The sequence below is a fragment of the Cryptomeria japonica genome, chromosome 10 (genome assembly GCF_030272615.1).
Source record: "Cryptomeria japonica chromosome 10, Sugi_1.0, whole genome shotgun sequence".
Taxonomy (NCBI): Eukaryota; Viridiplantae; Streptophyta; class Pinopsida; order Cupressales; family Cupressaceae; genus Cryptomeria; species Cryptomeria japonica.
In genome coordinates this window covers 76,360,246-76,380,527 of record NC_081414.1, presented here as the reverse complement: position 1 = coordinate 76,380,527, position 20,282 = coordinate 76,360,246, and the positions used below count along the sequence as shown (strand labels likewise).

The window sequence follows — 20,282 nt, the reverse complement described above, 5'->3', positions numbered from 1 at the left end:
TTCTTATTGATAATTGAATAATTATTCAACTGCTGCCATCTAATCATAGTCGTTGACTTATATTAGGCTTGATAAATTATTACTGATAACTAATTGTCTTTATGTCATCGTTGTCAAAGGCATAGAAATTGATAGATGGGGTTGACTAGTCTTCATCGTCTTATTTCCCAAACAATTGCTAATTGTATGTAGTCACAGCTTCCCATACTTTATGAACTGATCAAACTATGTGATGTTTCCCTTGTATGTTGTTCGTCACAGTTTATCAAATTCCCGATTAGAGGTGTGCGTCATTGTTCCTTGGTCTGTTGCACTATGCTTTGGATCATGCCCTGTTAATATTTTTGATAACCACTTGAAAGAGTAGAGATCCGTTCCAAGCCTCCTATTGCTTTCTTAGGCTTATTGTTACTTGTTAGCCTTTGTTCTATAATCATCCTTATGGATCCATAATATATCTTGAGAATATCAATCATCGGTTAGTGTTTATTTTATTTGAATATTTGAAAGATATTATTAGTAATAAATATTGATAATAATATTTAATAAATAAATAATTATTTGTTGGTAATATATAAATTAAATAATATTAATAATTACTTAATTTAGGATATATATATATATATATATGTATATATATATATATAACTTAATTTAGGATATATATATATATATATATGTATATATATATATATATATATATATATATGTATATATATGTATATATATATATGACGATCAAGGAGGGGACATGACAAAAAAATTGACAAAAACCTTGGAAAACATGACCTTGCAAAAATCCTTGAAAAAACTCTTAACATTTTTTTCATAAAAAAATCGATTAAAACATTTCTAGAACTAAGTTCCAGGTAGCGCCTCTATGAGCTTTTATTAAAAAAATCGCCAAAGTTTAAAAAAGCCCATCGACCCAGTCTGATACCATGAAAAATTAATTGAATAAACAATCGGATAACTTTATTCAACTATAAAGCCGTTTAAATAGGCGATTACAAATGGTGATGTTTATAAAAAAGAAACAATCACTTCTAAAAATAGAAGCCAAAAATAGAAAACTAAATAAAGCAAAAATTACACTAATGACCATTAAAATACTAATTAAATATTCTAATAATAATCACGTCCCTTCCTTCCTAAGGTAACGTCTTTCCATTGGTGACTGTTGACTAGACTGCTGAGGGCTAACTTAATAAAATCATTTCCCTTTGCTGCTGTGATTGCACCTTATCACTGGTTATTAGTGACACATATTAATGCCAACACAGTCCTTAACATATCCTTAATTTATTCACTTAAGTTAACTTGAATATGAATTAACTGCTGCTTATAACTTATGTGCTCATCCTTCCTGTTCTAAATCAATGATCGCTGCCTCTATTTATATATACAAATTGCTTTATTAAGAGGGAAGTCAGCTAGGGTTCTTTTTCATATTGATTTTGTTTATCTAATTGTTGCTCTCCTTACCCAGGTCGTCTTGAATGCCCTTATTTAAACTTCTATACTGTTGCATTTGTCTCATCAAAACCCTAGGTCAGCCCTAGGTTTAGTGCTGTTTATGTATTTATAAAATTCTAGTCTTAGGCAGGGCATTACATGTTTCCAAGCTGTCCCGAAGTCCTTGAAACGCTCTCTATAGGGGACGAGGCAAAATACCTAGGGATTGAGTCCCCAGGGAACATAGGTACAAAATAAAAATGAAAACTATATATATTTTTTCAGCCAAAAAGCAAGAATTATGTTTAGAATACCACATAGCATCATCATATAGTCAACAAAATCACCATAAAATCTAATGTTATTAAAACATAAATGATAAATATTATAAAATATTGTCATGCCTTGCAAATAAATGCAGTAGATCACATTTTATGAGGAGAAATCACAACATCTAAGAGCAGCCCCTTTGAATATTAAGCCTTAGCTATAGGAAGTAATAGGAGGCTGGACAAATTGTAGAGGTGGGGATTTGTCACCTCCAAGATGATGAATCTCAGAGGACAAATCGATCCGCTGCTACCTCACTCAAACTGGCGCTAAGGATGAGCCAGGGGATAAAAATGAAAAGCTAAGCTAATAGACTGTGGGCGAGACTCTCGATTGACTCTATTGAGTCTCTGTCCTCAGAATGAGTGCACGAAGCTGAGACACCAGCGCGACGCGTTATTGTCCAGTACGGACAAAATACAAAAACCGTACGGGGGTAGCAAATACAATTATAATATTAAATAAACGTGAAAAAACAATAAGATAAACTAATAACACAAAATGACTTGAGAATAGGGAAAATAAGGAAGCTCACAACTGGTCCATGATTGAAGCCTCCCGCTAAATGATCTCCTTCTTATGATTATAAACCTGCACACAAGCAAGAAGGAAAATGTTGGGGGTTGTGTTTTGGAGTTTGCCTCAGTCAGACCCCCGTTTTGGTGTTTCCACCTCCACAGACAACCTAGATAGATTAATAGAATAAAAGATAAATGCAAGATAAAATAAATGATAGATGATAAATGATAGAAGAGGGATGTGATAAATTCCAAGATGCCCAAAGATAGGATAAATAGATAGATATTGCCAAAGAGGCTTGAGAAAGCCAAGAGAGTTGCAGAAGAATACTGTGAGAGCTTGAGAGTGGTGTAGCAAACTAAAGACTGCTGTAGCAAGAGCAAGAGAGAGCAAGAGAAAGCTATGAGAGTCCAAAGAATAAGAGAGATTGTATGGAGGAACTCGAGAGGCTGAATAACCAAGAGAGCTTGAATGGAGAGAAAAGATGGATTTAAAATGAAAGAAGAGGAGGGAAAAAGAGGGCTGGCGAGTTGTTTGAAAGATTTGGGGCCGTTTCGACTGACATGTACAGGTGACAAGTGGAAAGGCGCGCTCAGAACCAATATTCGAATGTTGAGATTTCGCAAGACAAGTGTGCGATGCGCGGACGTCCGCGCGACATGCTAGTGTCCAAATGAATCACGATCAAAAGCGACAAGTGGCAAGAGAAACATGTGGCTAACACGAAACAGATGCTGAAGGATTGTTGCTGAAAGGGTGTTTTAAGCATATTGGGAAGGAAAAGGCTGATGCAAGGGCTGAAGTGAGCCTACTCAGGTGCTAGGGTAATGGACACCAAAGTGGTTACAAAAGATGTAGGTCGAATTACAAAGGGGTATGCAATTTTCTACACTACACAAATCAAATGAACAATTAATAAGAGAAGGTCGACCTTGATGAAATTAATGGAACTAATAAGGGAGCTGACCCAGAGAGCACACTAAAGTTTATTGCAAATTGAGTGATTAAATAAAGGGCTGACCAAGGTAAATAATCACCAACACTTAATTAATAAACAACCTTATGTGAACAGTTGTACCCCTTGTGAATTGAAGGGTCGTGACCCCTACGCCTTGAGGGATATAAAAAGAAGATGTAACTCAATTAAGAGGCATCCATTGTGGGAGTAGAAATAGGGAAAAAAGAAATTTGAGCATCAAGAAGTTTTGATCCGGAACAAGAGACAGGTTTTGATCGAATGGAAATAGGCATTGATTTGTGTTAGAGCATATTTAGCTATTAGTTGCTTTTTTTACAACTAGTTATGCTTTTTTGCTTAAGTATACTTAGGAGTGCTTATTTTAGTTGTGCACCTAGTTTAGCTTTTATGCATCTAGTTTAGTTAGAGTTGAGCTTTATTTAGCTCCTTATGCTTGCACTTTAGTTCTCCTAAAGTTAGCTTTGTGCTTTCTTTATAAGCACCTCATTGTACAATTGTAATTCATCGTGTATTTTTGTATTCTTTGCTTTTGAGTAATATACCATTTTTTTGTGCAGCTCTCGTTTGTGGAAGGTGTTTTTGTTTGCCGTTTGATCTTGCATGCTTGTGATGCAAACTTTTTGTGTTGTGAAATTCAACATGGTATTAGAGCTTCAGATTTGTCAAGTTCCTGTTCGCATGCTCGAGGGATCCAACCTGAGGTGAATTTTTTGTGTACTTTGGGATCAAACGGAGGTTGCCATTGCATCCACAACGTCGAAAAACCTCAAGATTGACTATCGTTTTATCAGTAACTGAGCAGTTGAAATTTGGGGTCAAGTTGGCTAAGGGCACATTTTTCGAGGCGAGTTTTGGAGGTAGCTGAAACTTTTGATCAGTTTGAAGCAAAATTGACGTCACCATCATGCTCAAGAGGATCGAGAACCCTAAAATCGCCTATCAATTTGTCGAAATCGGAGATCGGAGAATTCTTTGCAAAAAAAAATTCAAAAAGTTTTCATTTTCGAAAAGTTTCCATTTTCAGCAAGTTTTTGTTTTAGACAAGTTTCTATTTTCAAAAAGTTTCTATTTTTCGGAAACTCCCTATTTTGGCAAGTTTCTATTTTTGGAAAGTTTCTATTTTTGGAGACTTGCTATTTTTGGAAGCTTTCTATTTTCAAATTTTTCTTTTTTGGAGTCCCTTCAAGCTTTCCAAGCCCTAAAAAGTAATCTTTGGTTTTTTGTTCATAACTTGGTCATATGAGCTCCATTTTTCAACTTCCGCATATTGTTGGAAAGTTGGTTTTGGTGCCGATTTGTACATGGTGGTAGCTACGTTAGCTTTTGTTCTAGGCATCTGATACAAGACTCCAAAGCCAGATTTGTTTTTCATGCTTTCGGGGCCATAACTTGGGCAAACGAACTCTGTTTTTCGACTTCCGCACATCATTGGAAAGCTCTCAGACTCACCTATTTAGATCCGTTGTTAGATTTTCCAGATTTTTCCCCAAGTAACTTTTATTCAGTCTTTTGTGTTTTTCACTTCATGATTGTTTACTGTTAATTTTATCAGATTTGAGAATGCTAAGGGTTATTTTATTTATCAAAGTACTTCTTTTATCATATATTGATTTGATCTCTTTTGAATATTAGCAAGTAAGAAACAGCAATCAGAATTTATGATTTGTATTTCAATGAACATGTAACAGCTATGTTCGTTTTTGTGCAGACTGGCTGGTTCAATATTTCCGATTTCTATATTGTCCCTTAACCGCAGCTATACACCATATATACAATGGTGTGGAGGCATGCCTACGTAGAGGCATGCCTCTACGTGGAATAGCATCCACGTAGAGACATGTCTCCACAAACCCGTGAGGGTTAGACCGATAAACATTAAAGACAAAACGCTAAGATGCAAGATGGTATAATTAACCAATTCGACTTTAAGTCGACTAATGTTTGTCAAGCGATTAAATGTAACAAGTCGATTATATCGACTATTGGTTTTAATAAACATATTTAATAATCAGCCTTTTCTTTATTACAAAAATGTATGTATATATTATATATACATATATATCAATAATGTTAATCACAAACATTATTGTATATATAGATATATAGATACATATATACATTTGTAATATATATTAATATATGAGTATTAAATCCAATCATCAACTACAAATACTTCGGTGACAATACATATAAGCTAATTTAACATAACTTGCAAGGATAAAGCAACTATCAAATGCTTAAGGCCAATTGGCCACTTAAGCATTTGATTTCGATGATCAGAATTATCTGACCGAAGCTACACAACATTAACATTTACTTGGTCATTTTGGCTCTTGGAAATTTTTCAGTTTGTAGCAGATGGCTTCTCTTGTGCTGTACTACATGTATTTGCAGCACTTTGCCCTATTTGGGCATTTTGAGCGTCCTTTTTAAGCACTTATTTGCTTGTAGACACACTGAGATAAATTGGCACTCGTGTATGGTTTTTGGGGATTTTGCACATTTTGTTGTGCCTTATTTTGTACATGCACTGTATTATAAAGTGCCATGGGAGTTGTGTAGTACCTTTTGTTTTGCCATCACACCTTTGTCTGGTGAGTGTTCCTCCACAACAACATCAAATCCTAGAGATTATTGTCCCATGCATGTGTGCATTGGTTGCATACCCTTGTTCATTTGCTGGTACTTTCATGAGCACATTCAGATTCTCTTTCATGCACTTCATGGTGACACATAGTTTTGGTAGACCTGTCATGCCTCTTCGTTGTCAGCATTATGGGGGGGGGTTTCTATTGTTGGTGCTAATGCTTCCTTGGTTTTGTTTTGGAGTTAGCTATGTATTCAATATTTGTTCCTATGTACTAGCTAGATGCAATGGATGTATTTTGGTGAGATGGAGCTTTTACCAGTATAGACACTCTTGTGTAAAAAATGGTTGGCTTTCTATCATAACATTAGGATTAGATGGGGGCATAGGGGTCTTCATTCCTTGAGATCTTCTCTTTGCTAAAGGATGATTTGCTTTGTCATGTTGCTTCACCTACTCGTTCCTGCTCATTAATATATGCCATAAGTGCATTAGGCTTTTCGGGACAAGCTTTGATGCCTTGTCTAGGATTGCCCCACAATGGGCTTTCACTTTATGAATTTGAATACTTGACATCACACACCCCTTGCAAATCCAAATATTCTCCCACCACCAACTATATCATATCAACAAACTTCCAAAGAGGAAAATTTGAGTTAAATTGATTTTAGGTTGGCTTGTGGAGTGGGAACTAGCTGCAATTATAATTTCTGCAGCAATAAATTTTCTAAATAATATATTCAAAACAACTAAAAGTAAATTATATATATGTAAAACCTATTTCTTTTAATATTTTAAGCATTGTGATACATTTGTAGAAAAATTAAAGGAAAACTAGAATTTTGAAAGCAAAACAAGAGAGTTTGTTTGTAAAACAAAAATGCATAATTTTTTTTACCTATTTTCAGAAATCTTCTTATATGAACTTGTTGGCAGCTAATGGACCCTTGCACATGCATAGGAATAACAATGCAATTGTTTTGGAATCTTCAATGATCAATCTTTAACTCTCTTGTGTAATAACAAGCAAGAATGAAAGTTCAGTGAAAAGGAATGGTATTTTTCTTTTGCAATCAAAATGAGCTAAAATGAGTTTGTTTTATACTAGAGAAATCTTTTCTAGAAATTTGCTTGATTTGTTCAATGAAGGCATTTTTGAACTGGTAACAGACTTTGTCTGTGAATGTTATTTTTCCTCCATTACAATCTTAGCTTGCAGCCATTGAGATTTATCCATCCACACTCTATAATGATATTATAACATGTAATCTTGCTAATATTAATGTCTTTCATGTGTTTTGATAGGCTTTGCTTGAGTAATATTTTTTAATCCTTTTAATTTCTTTTTAGTATTTTACATTGGCTCACCTGCTTTCTTTGATGGTGATGAGGTATTTCCCTATAAATATATCCTTCTAAAAACACAAGCATCAGCTAATCAGGTTAACTTGTTTATTTGTAATACATGTTGATAAATTATTTGATACAACGATAATACGATTCATTAGAGGAGGATATCCTGAAATGCATTTGCTCACTACATGTGGTATTTATTGAGTTGAAGGTTTTGCATATTGAATACTTGTTTACTTTTAAAATAATAATTGCTTATAATTTAATATTTATGAAGATTCCCAAAGGGATGAGCTATGTAGGTGACTATGAAACAGTTGAGGACTCTTGAATTTTGATTCTCTTCAAATAATAACTTAACCTACATCATCTCCAAAAAGAAAAATGACTTTGGGTATATATTGTTAGAGGTTAAAAGCCACAACATACAAGGTGGTATCTTTTAGGTGTGAATGCTAAACTCTTGAGTTTTACCTATGGTATCCTTTTTGAAAACTTGGATTAATATTAGTTCCTATTGACATACTTTATTTTAATACTTGAATTGGACAGGTTCATTTACTAACTATCATGCAATGCAGGAACTACTAGACAATTTACGGATGCCATCTGATGCTGATCTAATGAAAATAGCAATTGCAGACCTCAATAATTCTTCACTTTTGACAGAAGATCGTTCTCGAGCTCTACATGAGCTTCTGGAGCTTGTAGAACCTATTGACAATGCAAATGGTACAACACCTTTGTTCCACATTTTTGGATTTATCGTTAAATTAATTATGTTCTTGTAAGTTTTTTAATTCTTTATCACTTTCTCATATTTCACAGTATGTATGCTTAGCTATTTGGTTATAACAATTTTCTATCACTTGGAAAACACTGTATTGGAGTTTACTGATCAAAATTACTTTAGGAAGGAAGATGCTTTACTTCAGAATTTGTATGGCGCAAATTATTCTTAAATCTTCTATAAAGATTTAACAGTTTCTTCTGAAGTTATTGCAAATTAGTGTAGAGCATTTGATAAAGCCTTGATAAGCCTTGCATGCTTATTCCTAAAATTTTCATCAAGAAGTTTATTCTAAAGAATCCTTAGTTACCATTAGCTCCATATTCTATTTAAAATTCATTGAAGATGAGCTTAAACTAGCACCCAAATTATGTAGAATGGAGTTGTAAGTCTTTGTCCGTGTCTAGGTATGTGGCAATAAATTATCCCAAGTTACTGGTTCGGGTATAGACGAGGCAATAAATTAGCTCCATATTCTATTTAACATTTATTGAACATGAGCTTAAACTAGATGCCAATTTATGTAGAATGAAGTTGTCAGTCTTTTTCTTTTTCTAGGTATGTGGTAATAAATTATCCTAAGTTTCTGGTTCTTGTATGGATTGGGGATTTGGGTTTATCAACACGATATTCTTTTTGTACTTGGTTCAGTTGAGCTGGGTACAGACATGCATTTTTTTAATTAATAAAAATAATGTATAATAGTTGACAAAAAGAGAATACATTATACAAGCCACAGACTACGATCAGTTTGTATCAGACTATCTCAGACAAAGACAGCATTGCAGCCCCATAGAATGATACAAAAAAGAGGGGGCATCACAACAGAACAGTTTTACAACTTATACTATCAGTCCAAATTTATGAATATCACAGCTATAATATGTTAAACATGCATAAACAGTAACTCATCCTTTCTTCAACTCTTTAACTCTCGTACCAGTCACTATTTTAGAATCTGGCTGGAGATCTTCAGTTTCAGCAGCAACATTTTCTTCCTGATCAAATATCAAGTGTTCAGCCAAGGAGTGACCAACATTATGTCAATGCTGTTTTTATCATACCATTTCTCTACCTTCACTGTTATCAGCTCATTGCACATCCATTCATCTGATCCAGCTTTCTTATTTTCTGCATTTTTGGGAGAAACACCTGCTTCTATTTTCCACCTCTTCACCGTAGTCAAATTTGGGCCACCATTCAGCCTGTAAAATGTCTCATAAAGGTTGATGGTACTGCTGTTCATAAGCTTGAGAACTTCTTCCGTAGAGATATCTAAGAACTTCATAACCTGTAATAAAACAGCCGAAGAGGTAACTTCATAATATAAAAGAAGGCTTCTAATTGAGAAGGAGAAAGGAGGAGAGCTTTGGGGCTAGTTGAGGAAGACTAACAGCAATCCTCCTTGATCGTTTCTAGAGCTCTTCTCTTGTTGTGATTTTGAATTAGATTGGTAGCACTTGTTTCCACAGTCTCTCTTAGTTCCAGTCTCTCCATTATAAATTATATTGCTTTATGTGTGTTAAATGGTTGTTGATTGTTATCTTCAATTTTTTTCAGCTTTTTTCTAAAGACTCGCATTGTGTCTCGAAGTCTATATTTGAGTTTGTTGGCATAATTTTTTGATTTTGTTTATGTAAAGCATCCCACCCTTGTGTTTTGTTGATCTTTGGTTGGGTTTTAATTGGGAAAATCTAATAGTTCTTTGCCAAAATTCGTTGAGTGATGAATTCACTAGGGTTTTATTGGTATTATGTCTTGGGTACGGAGAAAAGGCTTGAGGCAGCCATTGAATGGCACACATATCAGCAGCTGAAGAGAAGATTAATGGGGATGAAAAGAATGGAGAAATGGGAGAAAATAATTCTGGTTCAAATGTGGAAGAGGAAATTGGTGTACTATCAATAAAGGCTCAAGAAATCCTTTCTATAGCTGAGATGGAATTTTAGTCCAGATGGAATAGAGATATGGGATGCACCCCACTCGGTTAGGGAGTATTTGTTGAACACAGTAGGACTGAGAGGGGGGGTCGGGGTGGTGAATCAGTCTAGATCACTAAGATACCAATCAAACTCAACAACAACACCAAGCAGCACAATAATACATCTCTGATCATTTTCCATAACAAACTTTTTTATTGAGGCACCGATCAAACTCAACAACAACATCAAATAACATCATACATCTCTGATCATCTTCCATATCAAACTCAACATCAACACCAATTTCTGACACTCTTGATCAACAATACAAAATAAATAAACCTTCATGTACTTGCATGACAATAGAATAACAGCTCACTTGTCACCAACAATAGTTTGCACAACACAGGATAACTCACTTGCACAACACGAGACTGTATCCAAACCATACCACATTCGGACCAAACCACATCCGGACCAACAAGTTTGACATCAATGACAAAATAACTCAAATTTCCAACAATATTAAGCACTTTGGTCAATTTCTTTCCAAGATACCAAAAAGAGGAACATAAGTGCAAAGAGTAGGAGCTCAATGTAGTGCTTGATAGTTCTTTGCCTACTGATCTTAGGCCTTCCTGTGCCATTCCTTCACCTTTTGGACTTTGCATTGTGCTTTGCTAGAAGCTAACATGAAAGAGTGTTGGTTGAAAATTTTGAACACCTGGGAAGATGTGCAAAGTTGTGGTTTCAACCAGTGTGTGAGTGTAAAACTCTCCTAATTTAGGGAAGGCTCCCCCTTTTTTACTATTACTAACTAAACACTTAATCTAATTTGGGTGGGACAACAACCTTTTCTCTTTTTCCAGAAAATATTATATTCTTTTCTCTTCCTAGAAAAGAAAACAACAATTTTAAAAGATTAATACAGTGGCTTAAAGCAATGGCAAGAAAGGAGATGAAGTTTCCTGAAAGCACAAAGACTTCCGTCACCTCCTTCGGGACGGGAAAACAGTCACTAAGCACAAAGTCTTGAGTTCCCACTATCCTATCTACCTTTTTCAGAATAATAAAACAAGATCAATGAACAACATATAACAACACAAAGTTTGCAAGTATGATGCACCTTCGAATGGGAACAACCACAAGCACAAAGTCTTGCAACTCTTCTCAGATTTTAACTAATAACTAAACTAATTCAACCCTCACTATTTACAACACAAAGTCTGCGAGAAATCAGAGTGAAGCTCCTTTCAACAATTTTACTACAGTTCTCTCAAGCAAATATAAAACACTATGCCACTATGACACAAGAACACAATGGATACAAAGTATTGTTTCAACACAAAGTCTGAAATTCACAACCTTCTTGATATTACTTGAGAGAAACAATTTTACAAGTATAAAGCTCAAAGTCTCTAAGATTGCAAATTTCTGCAGAGTTTTCTTGCTTGTTAAAAAGATAAAGATTACAAAGGGCACCCTCGGGTATACATAGGAGAAGGGCTGAGAGCAAAAAGTGGGATAAGTCTAACTAACTGAGACTTTTTCCACAACTAATTAACTAACTACAACTTATTCAAATTACAGTTCTATTGCTAAACAACTTGTAATTTGTTACATGTAATTACAATTTACGAGGTTACAAGTGAGAATCCACTTGTAATCATGAGTCCTGACACTACATGTAATTTGTCGAAAGGAAAATACATAAAACAAAATGCAAGTGTCATGAGACACTTCTTATTCTTCTATCTCTGGCCATGAAGGACTATAATTTGTCGATGGATTTCTGCAACTCATTAGGATCGGGACCTACTGTATTCCTGGCAACGACAACAGTCTTGATGATAACGTCAAAATACCTTACTGTTGCTGCTGTGTGTTCCTCAAGATTAGTTTGCATTTTATCAAGAAAAGATTGGCAACTCACAAGCTGATGGATTGAAGTCATCGTAAACTGTTCTAATTCCAGTTCTTGATGAAATCCTGACACCAGTCTAGAAAGTATCAAATCCTTAGAGAGCAATTCTCCATCCTGACTTGAAATCTTATAGGACATCTTTTCAAATTGAGATATGACATCTTGCTCCATCTCAACACTCATTTCAAGAGTAGCCTGTACATCTTTGATAACCAATGATTTGTTGGTCATAAGTTCCTCAAATTCTATGTACCTTTCTCTGCTTGGTATCACCATATTGTTGCACAGGATTTCCAACTTGATATGATCCATCTTATGCCAGATCTCCAAATCTTCCTCAATTGAACCTAGACTTTGGTTAAAAGCCTCTAAGGTCTGATTCAACTTCATTTTTGCTTCTCTCACATTGCTTAATATGTGCAATGCTTTCTTCACCACTTGAGTACTTTGATCAATCAGTTGATCTACCCAAGAATCAACTGCCTTAGCCTTCTGAGAAGCTTTCTCCAATTCCTTAATAGATTCTTCTGAAGTGGAAGAGGTCAAAGGATCAACCTGTTCTAAAGAGTTAGTGATCTTTTGGATCACTGTGATGAGCTGTGAATTCTTTTCCTTGAGCTCATTTTTCTTTGCCAAGAGCTCATCATAACTCTAGACCAGTGAAGCCACCTAATCCTCAACATCATGTATAATACTTGCATGCGTCTGATTACCAAGTTCTACCCTTGTGAGCCTGTAATTTGACAATTGCATTTCTTCCAGTAGTTTTTCAACTAAAGGCTCTGCAACTTCTGCATATTTCATTTTATTGCTGTCCACTACCACCCATGAGACTGTCTTTGCCTTTTTAGCAGCCCTTGGTTTAGGTTTCCTGAGCTGCTGGAAATCAAATATGTTAGGAGAGATTTCTTGCTTCTTCCTTTTAGGAGTGATTGAACTCAACCATGGAGGTAGTTCTAAAGAGTTCACATCTAAGACAACAACTGTGATTTGTGAAGAAACAGGCTCTGCCTGTACCATAGTTGTCACTCTAGGAGAAGCCTTTGTTTGGACAGCGACAAGTTTTTGTTCAGGTGACAAATCATGACTAGCTTCAGTCATGAACTTTCAAAACTTATGGCAGAAGTATCAACCTCAAGAAGTGATGTGTTGGACAAAATAGCATATGAGGGATTTACATCAAAGACATTCTCCAAGCCACCATGAGAAGTCTCAACAGGTACTTCTACATTAGTACAAACAGATGTACTTAGTTCTACAAGATCTACATGAATAGTGGAGAAAGAGTCCACATTGGTATCAGTTGGAGACATAGGTACATCCAATGACAATTGGGGAACCGAGTGAGGAGAACCTGAGTCCATAGTAGGAGGGGATCCTGCTGTGCTCTCCTCATGTGCTTCACCTTCAGGGTCAATGACATGGATCTACACTTGGGGTTTCTCTTTCCCTTTCATTGTCACTTCTTGCGGAGGAATGACCAAGGCTCTACTCACCCTTAACTTGATCTCGGTGCCTGAAGAAGAAGCACCTTTTGTGGACTTGATTCTGACTTCAGATTTACGCCCAACTGGTCCAGATGAATCATTTTCTGCTCCACCTTTGATCTTGATGGTTTTGACATTATTGTTCTTCAAGCAAGCATTGGTGTTAGCAAGAATGGGCTGAAATCTATCAAAAATGGAAATACACTCCTTTTGTGACCATTGGGGAGACGAAAGAAGGGCTTCAGCAATTCTTTGTTTTGTATACTTTGTATCGAGAATTCTCTCGTTAGCTATCATTCCCTTTGGGATCTTAGTTAAATCCAGATCCACAATTTGCTCCAAGGTGAGCCTCCTGTAATGCATTCTCTTGATGTCTTCTTCTGTGCGAAGATCAACCCATATATCCTTGAGGCGATGAACATGAGTGAAGGCTCCCTTGATTTTGTCCTTCATCCCTCGATAATCGAAATCTTTCCTCTCTGTGAACTTCTTCAATTTAATTTCTTGAAGTTCAATTTCCATTGCCTTGGCTCTTGTTGAGGTAGTCAAAGAGTACCAACCAATTTGCAATGGATTGTGAGAGGATATATTGATACCTTGTTTATGATTGGCTAGTTGGACTGCGTGAACTGCCATCGATTGTCTAGCCAACTCCATTAGAATAAGCTTGTTGGTGGGATATCTGGGTAGTAGATATGGTTGACCTTCAAAACATCCAACCCTCGTGTAAGTGAAAGTTGGGAACTGCAGGAACAAACATCCATATATATTCACCTTCCTCTATGCTGCCTCAGACACTCTCTTGTTCTCGAGTGTTTTGTCAAATAAGCACATGAAATGACCAAAGAAGGCATCTTGCACTCTTTTGTAATGAATTCTATTGGGCCTCAGAGTGAGTTGCTCATAATACCTCCATACTGGTACGAACGATTTGTCACCTTTGGTAGAAAGACTAGGAAATTATCTAAGTGACTCTGCTATGTACACCAAGTACGAATTCATGTAGAAGGTGAGGGTGGTTGTGACTTGTGATAGCTGCTCGCACTGGTTGTCATTGATTATTTCACCCCAGAAAATATGAGATTGCCCTTTCCTCATGACTACGATGTACTTGTACATCCAGATCTCAAACATATTGGAGTGTCTTAAACCCATTATCCTGCTGAGAAGTGTGATCATATCGCTAACTTCTTCAATGAAGTCAGAGTGATACAACTTGGGCCATCTTGAGAAACAAGTCTTGGGAGTCTTGAGCCATTTTGAGTTGATGTGTCTAATGCAGTCTGACCTTCTCTGTTTGTAATAATCTAGAGCACTCTTCATAGAGATGTCTGCACACACAGGGGCAGCTAGAACTTTAAAGATCTTGTCAATAGTCTCTGCATCTAACCTGACAGTGATGTTGCCATTTGCATCCTTAATCGTCCTAGATTCGCTATCAAAATGAGAAGCGCATGCAAGCACACACTCAGGCTCCAAAGCAACCACTGGAAAAGTAGAAATCAAATGGATGTGACTATTCAGGAGCAACTGCATGCCATGAGTTGGTGATCCCTCTACCCTCTCCAGAAACTCAAACATGTCAACTTGTTCGATCTCTGTATCTTTGATATCATCAATGAGAGAAACCCCTTGAGTAGGAGCGATTTCATTCTGATATTTATCATATTTGTATTTCATCTTCTTGTTCTAAGGAGATGCTGGTTCATTTGTCATTGAACAAGAATCTGCAACACTGTGATGAAAACCCAAAAGAGTGAGAACATCTTCAGCAGCTATTGGGGATTCCATGATGCCAAAACTTGGAAAAACAATACTCACACCTAAACTTGCTTGGGTATTTAGCATGAAAAAGGAATGGGTCAACTAAAAGATGCCTTATGGATAAGACTTGGACAGCGATAAAGTTGGAATTCAGATCTTGGAGGGTCGATTGCAAGTGGAAGAAAGCAAGGAAACCTTCACAACTCGCACTTGTAATCGGGTCTTGAAAACCCAACTGCAAGTGTGTATTCCTTGGAAAAGAATAGCAATGAAGACTTTGTTGGCCCAGTTTGCCGTTACGTCAAAAGAACGATCTGTCAATGCCCGATACAAACTGTAGAGATATAGATCGCACGGGAGGCGGTTACTCCCTTATCACGAATCCCGAGGGGAGTGCTGACCATTTTGCCAACAATCTCCCCCTCAACCATACCTGAGGGGATTCAAACCCGTGACCCAATGCTCTGATACTATTTGTTGGCCCAATTTGCCGTTACGTCAAAAGACCGATCTGTCAATGCTCAATACAAACTGTAGAGATATGGATCGCACGGGAGGCGGTTAGTCCCTTGTCACGAATCCCGAGGGGAGTTCTCATCATTTTGCCAACATGATTGCAATCAGAACGGTATGCAATGTAGCTTTAGAGATAAACTTTGAGGATGGATAAGCATGATTGCAAGTGGAATGAGTTTACAATGCGTAAACGGGAAAGCAAAACTTGTGAACAAGAGTCAAAACTCTTACTTGCAATCGGGTTTTGAAAACCCGACTGCAAGTGCACAAAGAAAAATGGGGAAGAACTTTACGTCTTGCACTTGTAATCGGGTCTCAGAGACCCGATTGCAAGTGAAAATATTTCAGACGAATGGAAGTGTAAAGTTTGCAATGCACATTTCAAATGATGAATAGGCAAGTGTATAAATGACTTTCAAAAGAAAGTTTGATAGACAAATAAACTTGTAGTCGGGTTCTAGAATCCCGATTGCAAGTAGACAAGAGGTCGGATGGTAAATACAAGCTTGTAGTTGTGTCTATATAACCCGACTACAAGATTGGTGCAAATGAACTTAGACTGAAAACGATAGACATCTTCATCTCTACTGCTGATTGCTAAGGCAAGGAGCACCAAAGACAAACTTTGCATTGGATATTTGAAGACCCGACTAGCAAGCAAACAAGCATATAGAAAAGGCCAAGATTCAAATGGAAGAGGCAAATGCAAATGCTTTACTCATGTCATAACATGGAGCCAAAGACACCCTCACCCAAAGAACAAAATGAGATCATATCAATGGAGCATATGCAAGCGCAAAAGAAGATACAAAAACAAATAAGAAACAACACAAAAACTTACTTGGACATGCCACGAAAAAGAAAGAGGCGCTTTACTCTCCAATGCGACCTCAAGAGCAAAGTGAAACATGAGCAATGCATTCAAGGGCTCAAATTGGTATGAAAGAAGAAGACTCCTTCCACGATACTACCACTTGTAACAATAAAGGACCTCCCCAAAACGTAGAATAAGGGAAGGGAAGATCGAAGCCAATGGAAACCTTGATCCAACGAAATGCAAAGGAAAACATTTATCAAGCCTTGTAAAACTCGTTTGTAATCGGGGTTCTATCGCCTACTTGCAAGTGGAAGAACCATGCACATATGGAAAAGACACCGATTACAAGTGTGACTAAAAACAATAAATAAAACAAACTTGTTATCGGGTCTATAAGACCCGATTACAAGTAAATGAAAATTAGAAAAAACAAAAAGACAACTTACTTGCAATCGGGTATGAATCCTTCGATTGCAAGTTATAAAACCTTTAAAAGAACAAAAAGACTTGTAATCGGGTCTATAAGACTGATAACAAGTGTTTACTTACAAAACACTTAAAAGTCTTCCCAAACTTGCAACATTAAAGTCAAAACCCGAAATTGCAAAGAGATAAGAAGCAGAGATGCCAAAATTAAGCCAAAACTAAAACAAAGATGGCGAGAGCAATTCACATGACTAGAAGAATACTATAGAAGGGACTTCACATCCTAAGAAATGAAAACTACGAATTTTTAAGGTAAAATTCATATGAGTTGTCATATTTTTTGAAAATTCAAAAAATGAGGACAACAAAGAGATGTCAATTTCCTGTTCTAGGATTAGCTACTCGCCAAAGGAGAGAGATAGGGTAAGTAGTTTAGTTCATCCAAGAAACTATTAGTTATTTCCTCAAATGAAGATATGTCAAATGTGTTTTACAAGGAGGAAGGCAGATTGATAAATATTCCTTGTTCCATTGGCATGCATTTTTGAGATGGGGACATTTTGGAGATGTTGAGACTTAGGGAAACATCCCCCCATTACCCCACAACTGTCATCATGTACCAAGGACGTTTCTCTCAAAGAGGGGATGTTTTTGGAATGCTTCCTAGTTTGGAGACATCAGATGCTTAGGGGACTCTTGGTCATCTATTGATTGCACCTAAGACTCCCAAGTGTTCCTTGAGGCAGATTAGTGAAAATAGTCATTTCTTAAAAAAATATAAATGGTTTTTGGATGTTGTGCTACAAACTCTTACCTTAATGGTCAATGGGCCCCATCCACACCCTAAGCAAACACAAAACACTTATAAAAAGGCATCTAAACTTCATTCCAAGTCACTCCCAAGTTTTAGAAATGGTAAGGGCTTGATGTTGCAAAAAACAAAGTGTTAAAATTGTGAAAATGTCTTGCTCGATGAAGGTTTGTGTGGTTTTGAAGGCTTTGCCCTTCGACTCTATTGGGGGCTTCGTTTTCAAATCCTCGCAAGGGGTGCTGCCCCTCAAACCCCTCTAGGGCTCTGTAATGTCCCTACTAGTTACAGATCACTGTCCTGCAAAATAGATTGTTAGAAATACAACAAATATACATATATAACTAATCTAACTTGCAATTTAACCTTAAAATACTCAATTAACACTAATCACAATTCTTATCTAATAAAAAGGATACGAATGCCATATGGAGATATGTCCTTAGGTGACTGTGAAGCTTGCTGTAATGTCCCTTAGGGAAAATAACTAGAAATACCCTAGTTATGGGTCCTAGTAGGGTTGAAAGTACGTACCTTAATTTCTGCTTGTCCAAACCTGCAAAACCAGGTTAGGAGATGCTATGAATTATTTAAGTGATTAACATATAAGTAAGTAAATTCAGAATTGACTATAAACTAAAATTAAGGTAGCAGTGTCAAAGACTAAATTATAGATTAGGAATAATGGGAAAATATACTAATGTAGGGTGTCTTATCAACAGTTTCCCATACTCAGTACTACCATGTAGGGTGCCCCCCATAGCAATTCTCCCTTCCCAGTGATCTTGTAGGGTGCCCTATAGCAGTTCTCCCTACCCATTTATCAGGTAGGGTGCCCTCCAGCAGTTCTCCCCACTTAATGATCTCGTAGGGTGCCCTATAGCAGTTCTCCCCACTTAATGATCTTGTAGGGTGCCCTTTAGCAGTTCTCCCTACTTCTCAGGAATGATTTTAATTCACATTTTCATTAATAATCATTTTATTATCAACATTCAAGTCTTATTGTTATTCTGATTATTTCACCAGTTAACTCCCGGCATGTAATTTGATTTAGTTATATCAATTACTATAGAATACTAGATTATTCAAATATTTAGTTTCCTAAATATTTCCAGTTTATTATCTGTATTAACTATTCACAGAGTTGCTGTTCATTTATTTGCAGAAGTTAATACTATTAATAGATTAATCCTATATAGCAGTGAATTATAGTGAACCGATTAATTATTCTCAGAATTAATGTGCATTAGGCTACATTATACAATTACCTATGATTATCCAGAGTGTGTTATTGATTAGACTACTGAAGTTTTCTAGAATTTAATATTTTCAGTATACAGATGTTATTAGTGAATTGATCATATAGTCATATATTTTCTGAGTGAACCGATTATTATTTTTAACGTAATTACTGCAGATTTTATTTGTGTTGGCATTCCCAACATCGTGGGGTTCATATAAATATTATTAGAAATAATACAATGTTTATCATATACGTAATATGAAATATAACAATTTAGAAGGAATCGTAAATGCAGGTGCATAGAGAGGATTCGTACCTGAGACCGATGTAGTTACCTTGGGCGTGATGAATTCTTATTTTCTAAATTCTCAACATGCCTTGTCCATCCCCCGAGTCTCCTATTTATCTTTTCCTCCACGTCTGCATTGAGAGTCGTGGCTGTTGGGAAAGGTTTGGAGGGCGGTGACTCCTAGAAAAGTCACCGCTCTCTTAGATAATTGGTTAACTTTACTTCCATCAACAATTCATTAGTATCCTTATCTAATGAATAATATTTTATTATTAATGTAAATTATCATAAGGATAATATTTTATTATTAATGTAAATTAATGATAATTTACTAAATACTGATCAATGGATATTGTTTATTAATAAAAGTCAGTGAATATTATTATATCATTATTAACAACAATTAATATTATTTTATTATTAACAATGATCAATACAATCAGTGAATAATGTTTTACTATTATTTGTAAATTAATAACCAATGAGTATTACTTTATTATTTTTCTGTGGAATATACATTAATACACAAAAATTTGAGGGGGATATGACACTCGCCTTCTTGGAACCCATCTTGGTTCCAAGCCATCCAGGAAATCGAAGGTGAATTCGATTCCTGTCTTGGATGTAATTTCTTACACCCAAGCCATCCAGGAAATCAGAGGTTAATTCGATTCTTGTCTTGGATGTAACTACTTACACCCAATCCGTCCAGGAAATCAAAGGTTAATTCGATTCTTGTCTTACACCCAAGCCATCCAAGGAAGACCATATGTCAATTCCTTGCCTTGGATGATGCATCTCATCATCCAAGTCTACCAGAGGGGACCGGCTAGATCCGTCTCTTCTTGGATGAACTTTGTCAACCAAGCCATACATATATGCATATAGATATTTAGTATATACTGCCTACCAGGGATTATCATAATCCCTGAATTAGACTACCGGGATTTCCTCCCAATAGCCTCCATCATATAATCACGTTATTGTCATTCATTGATATCCAACATTTCATAAGCATTCGTATTATCAATATCATCTAATTTATAATTCATATTATCATTATTATTCAAATT

At 36.2% G+C, this 20,282-nt stretch overlaps 1 protein-coding gene across 1 annotated transcript in view; it reads left to right on the top strand.

Moving 5' to 3' along the window:
- Window positions 1-20,282, top strand: part of LOC131033294 (hsp70 nucleotide exchange factor FES1) — a 79,733-nt gene that overhangs the window by 29,213 nt on the left and 30,238 nt on the right. The window contains exon 3 of the mRNA XM_057964479.2: window positions 7,805-7,955. Coding sequence (XP_057820462.2) covers window positions 7,805-7,955 — 151 coding nt within the window. The remainder of the gene's footprint in view (window positions 1-7,804; window positions 7,956-20,282) is intronic.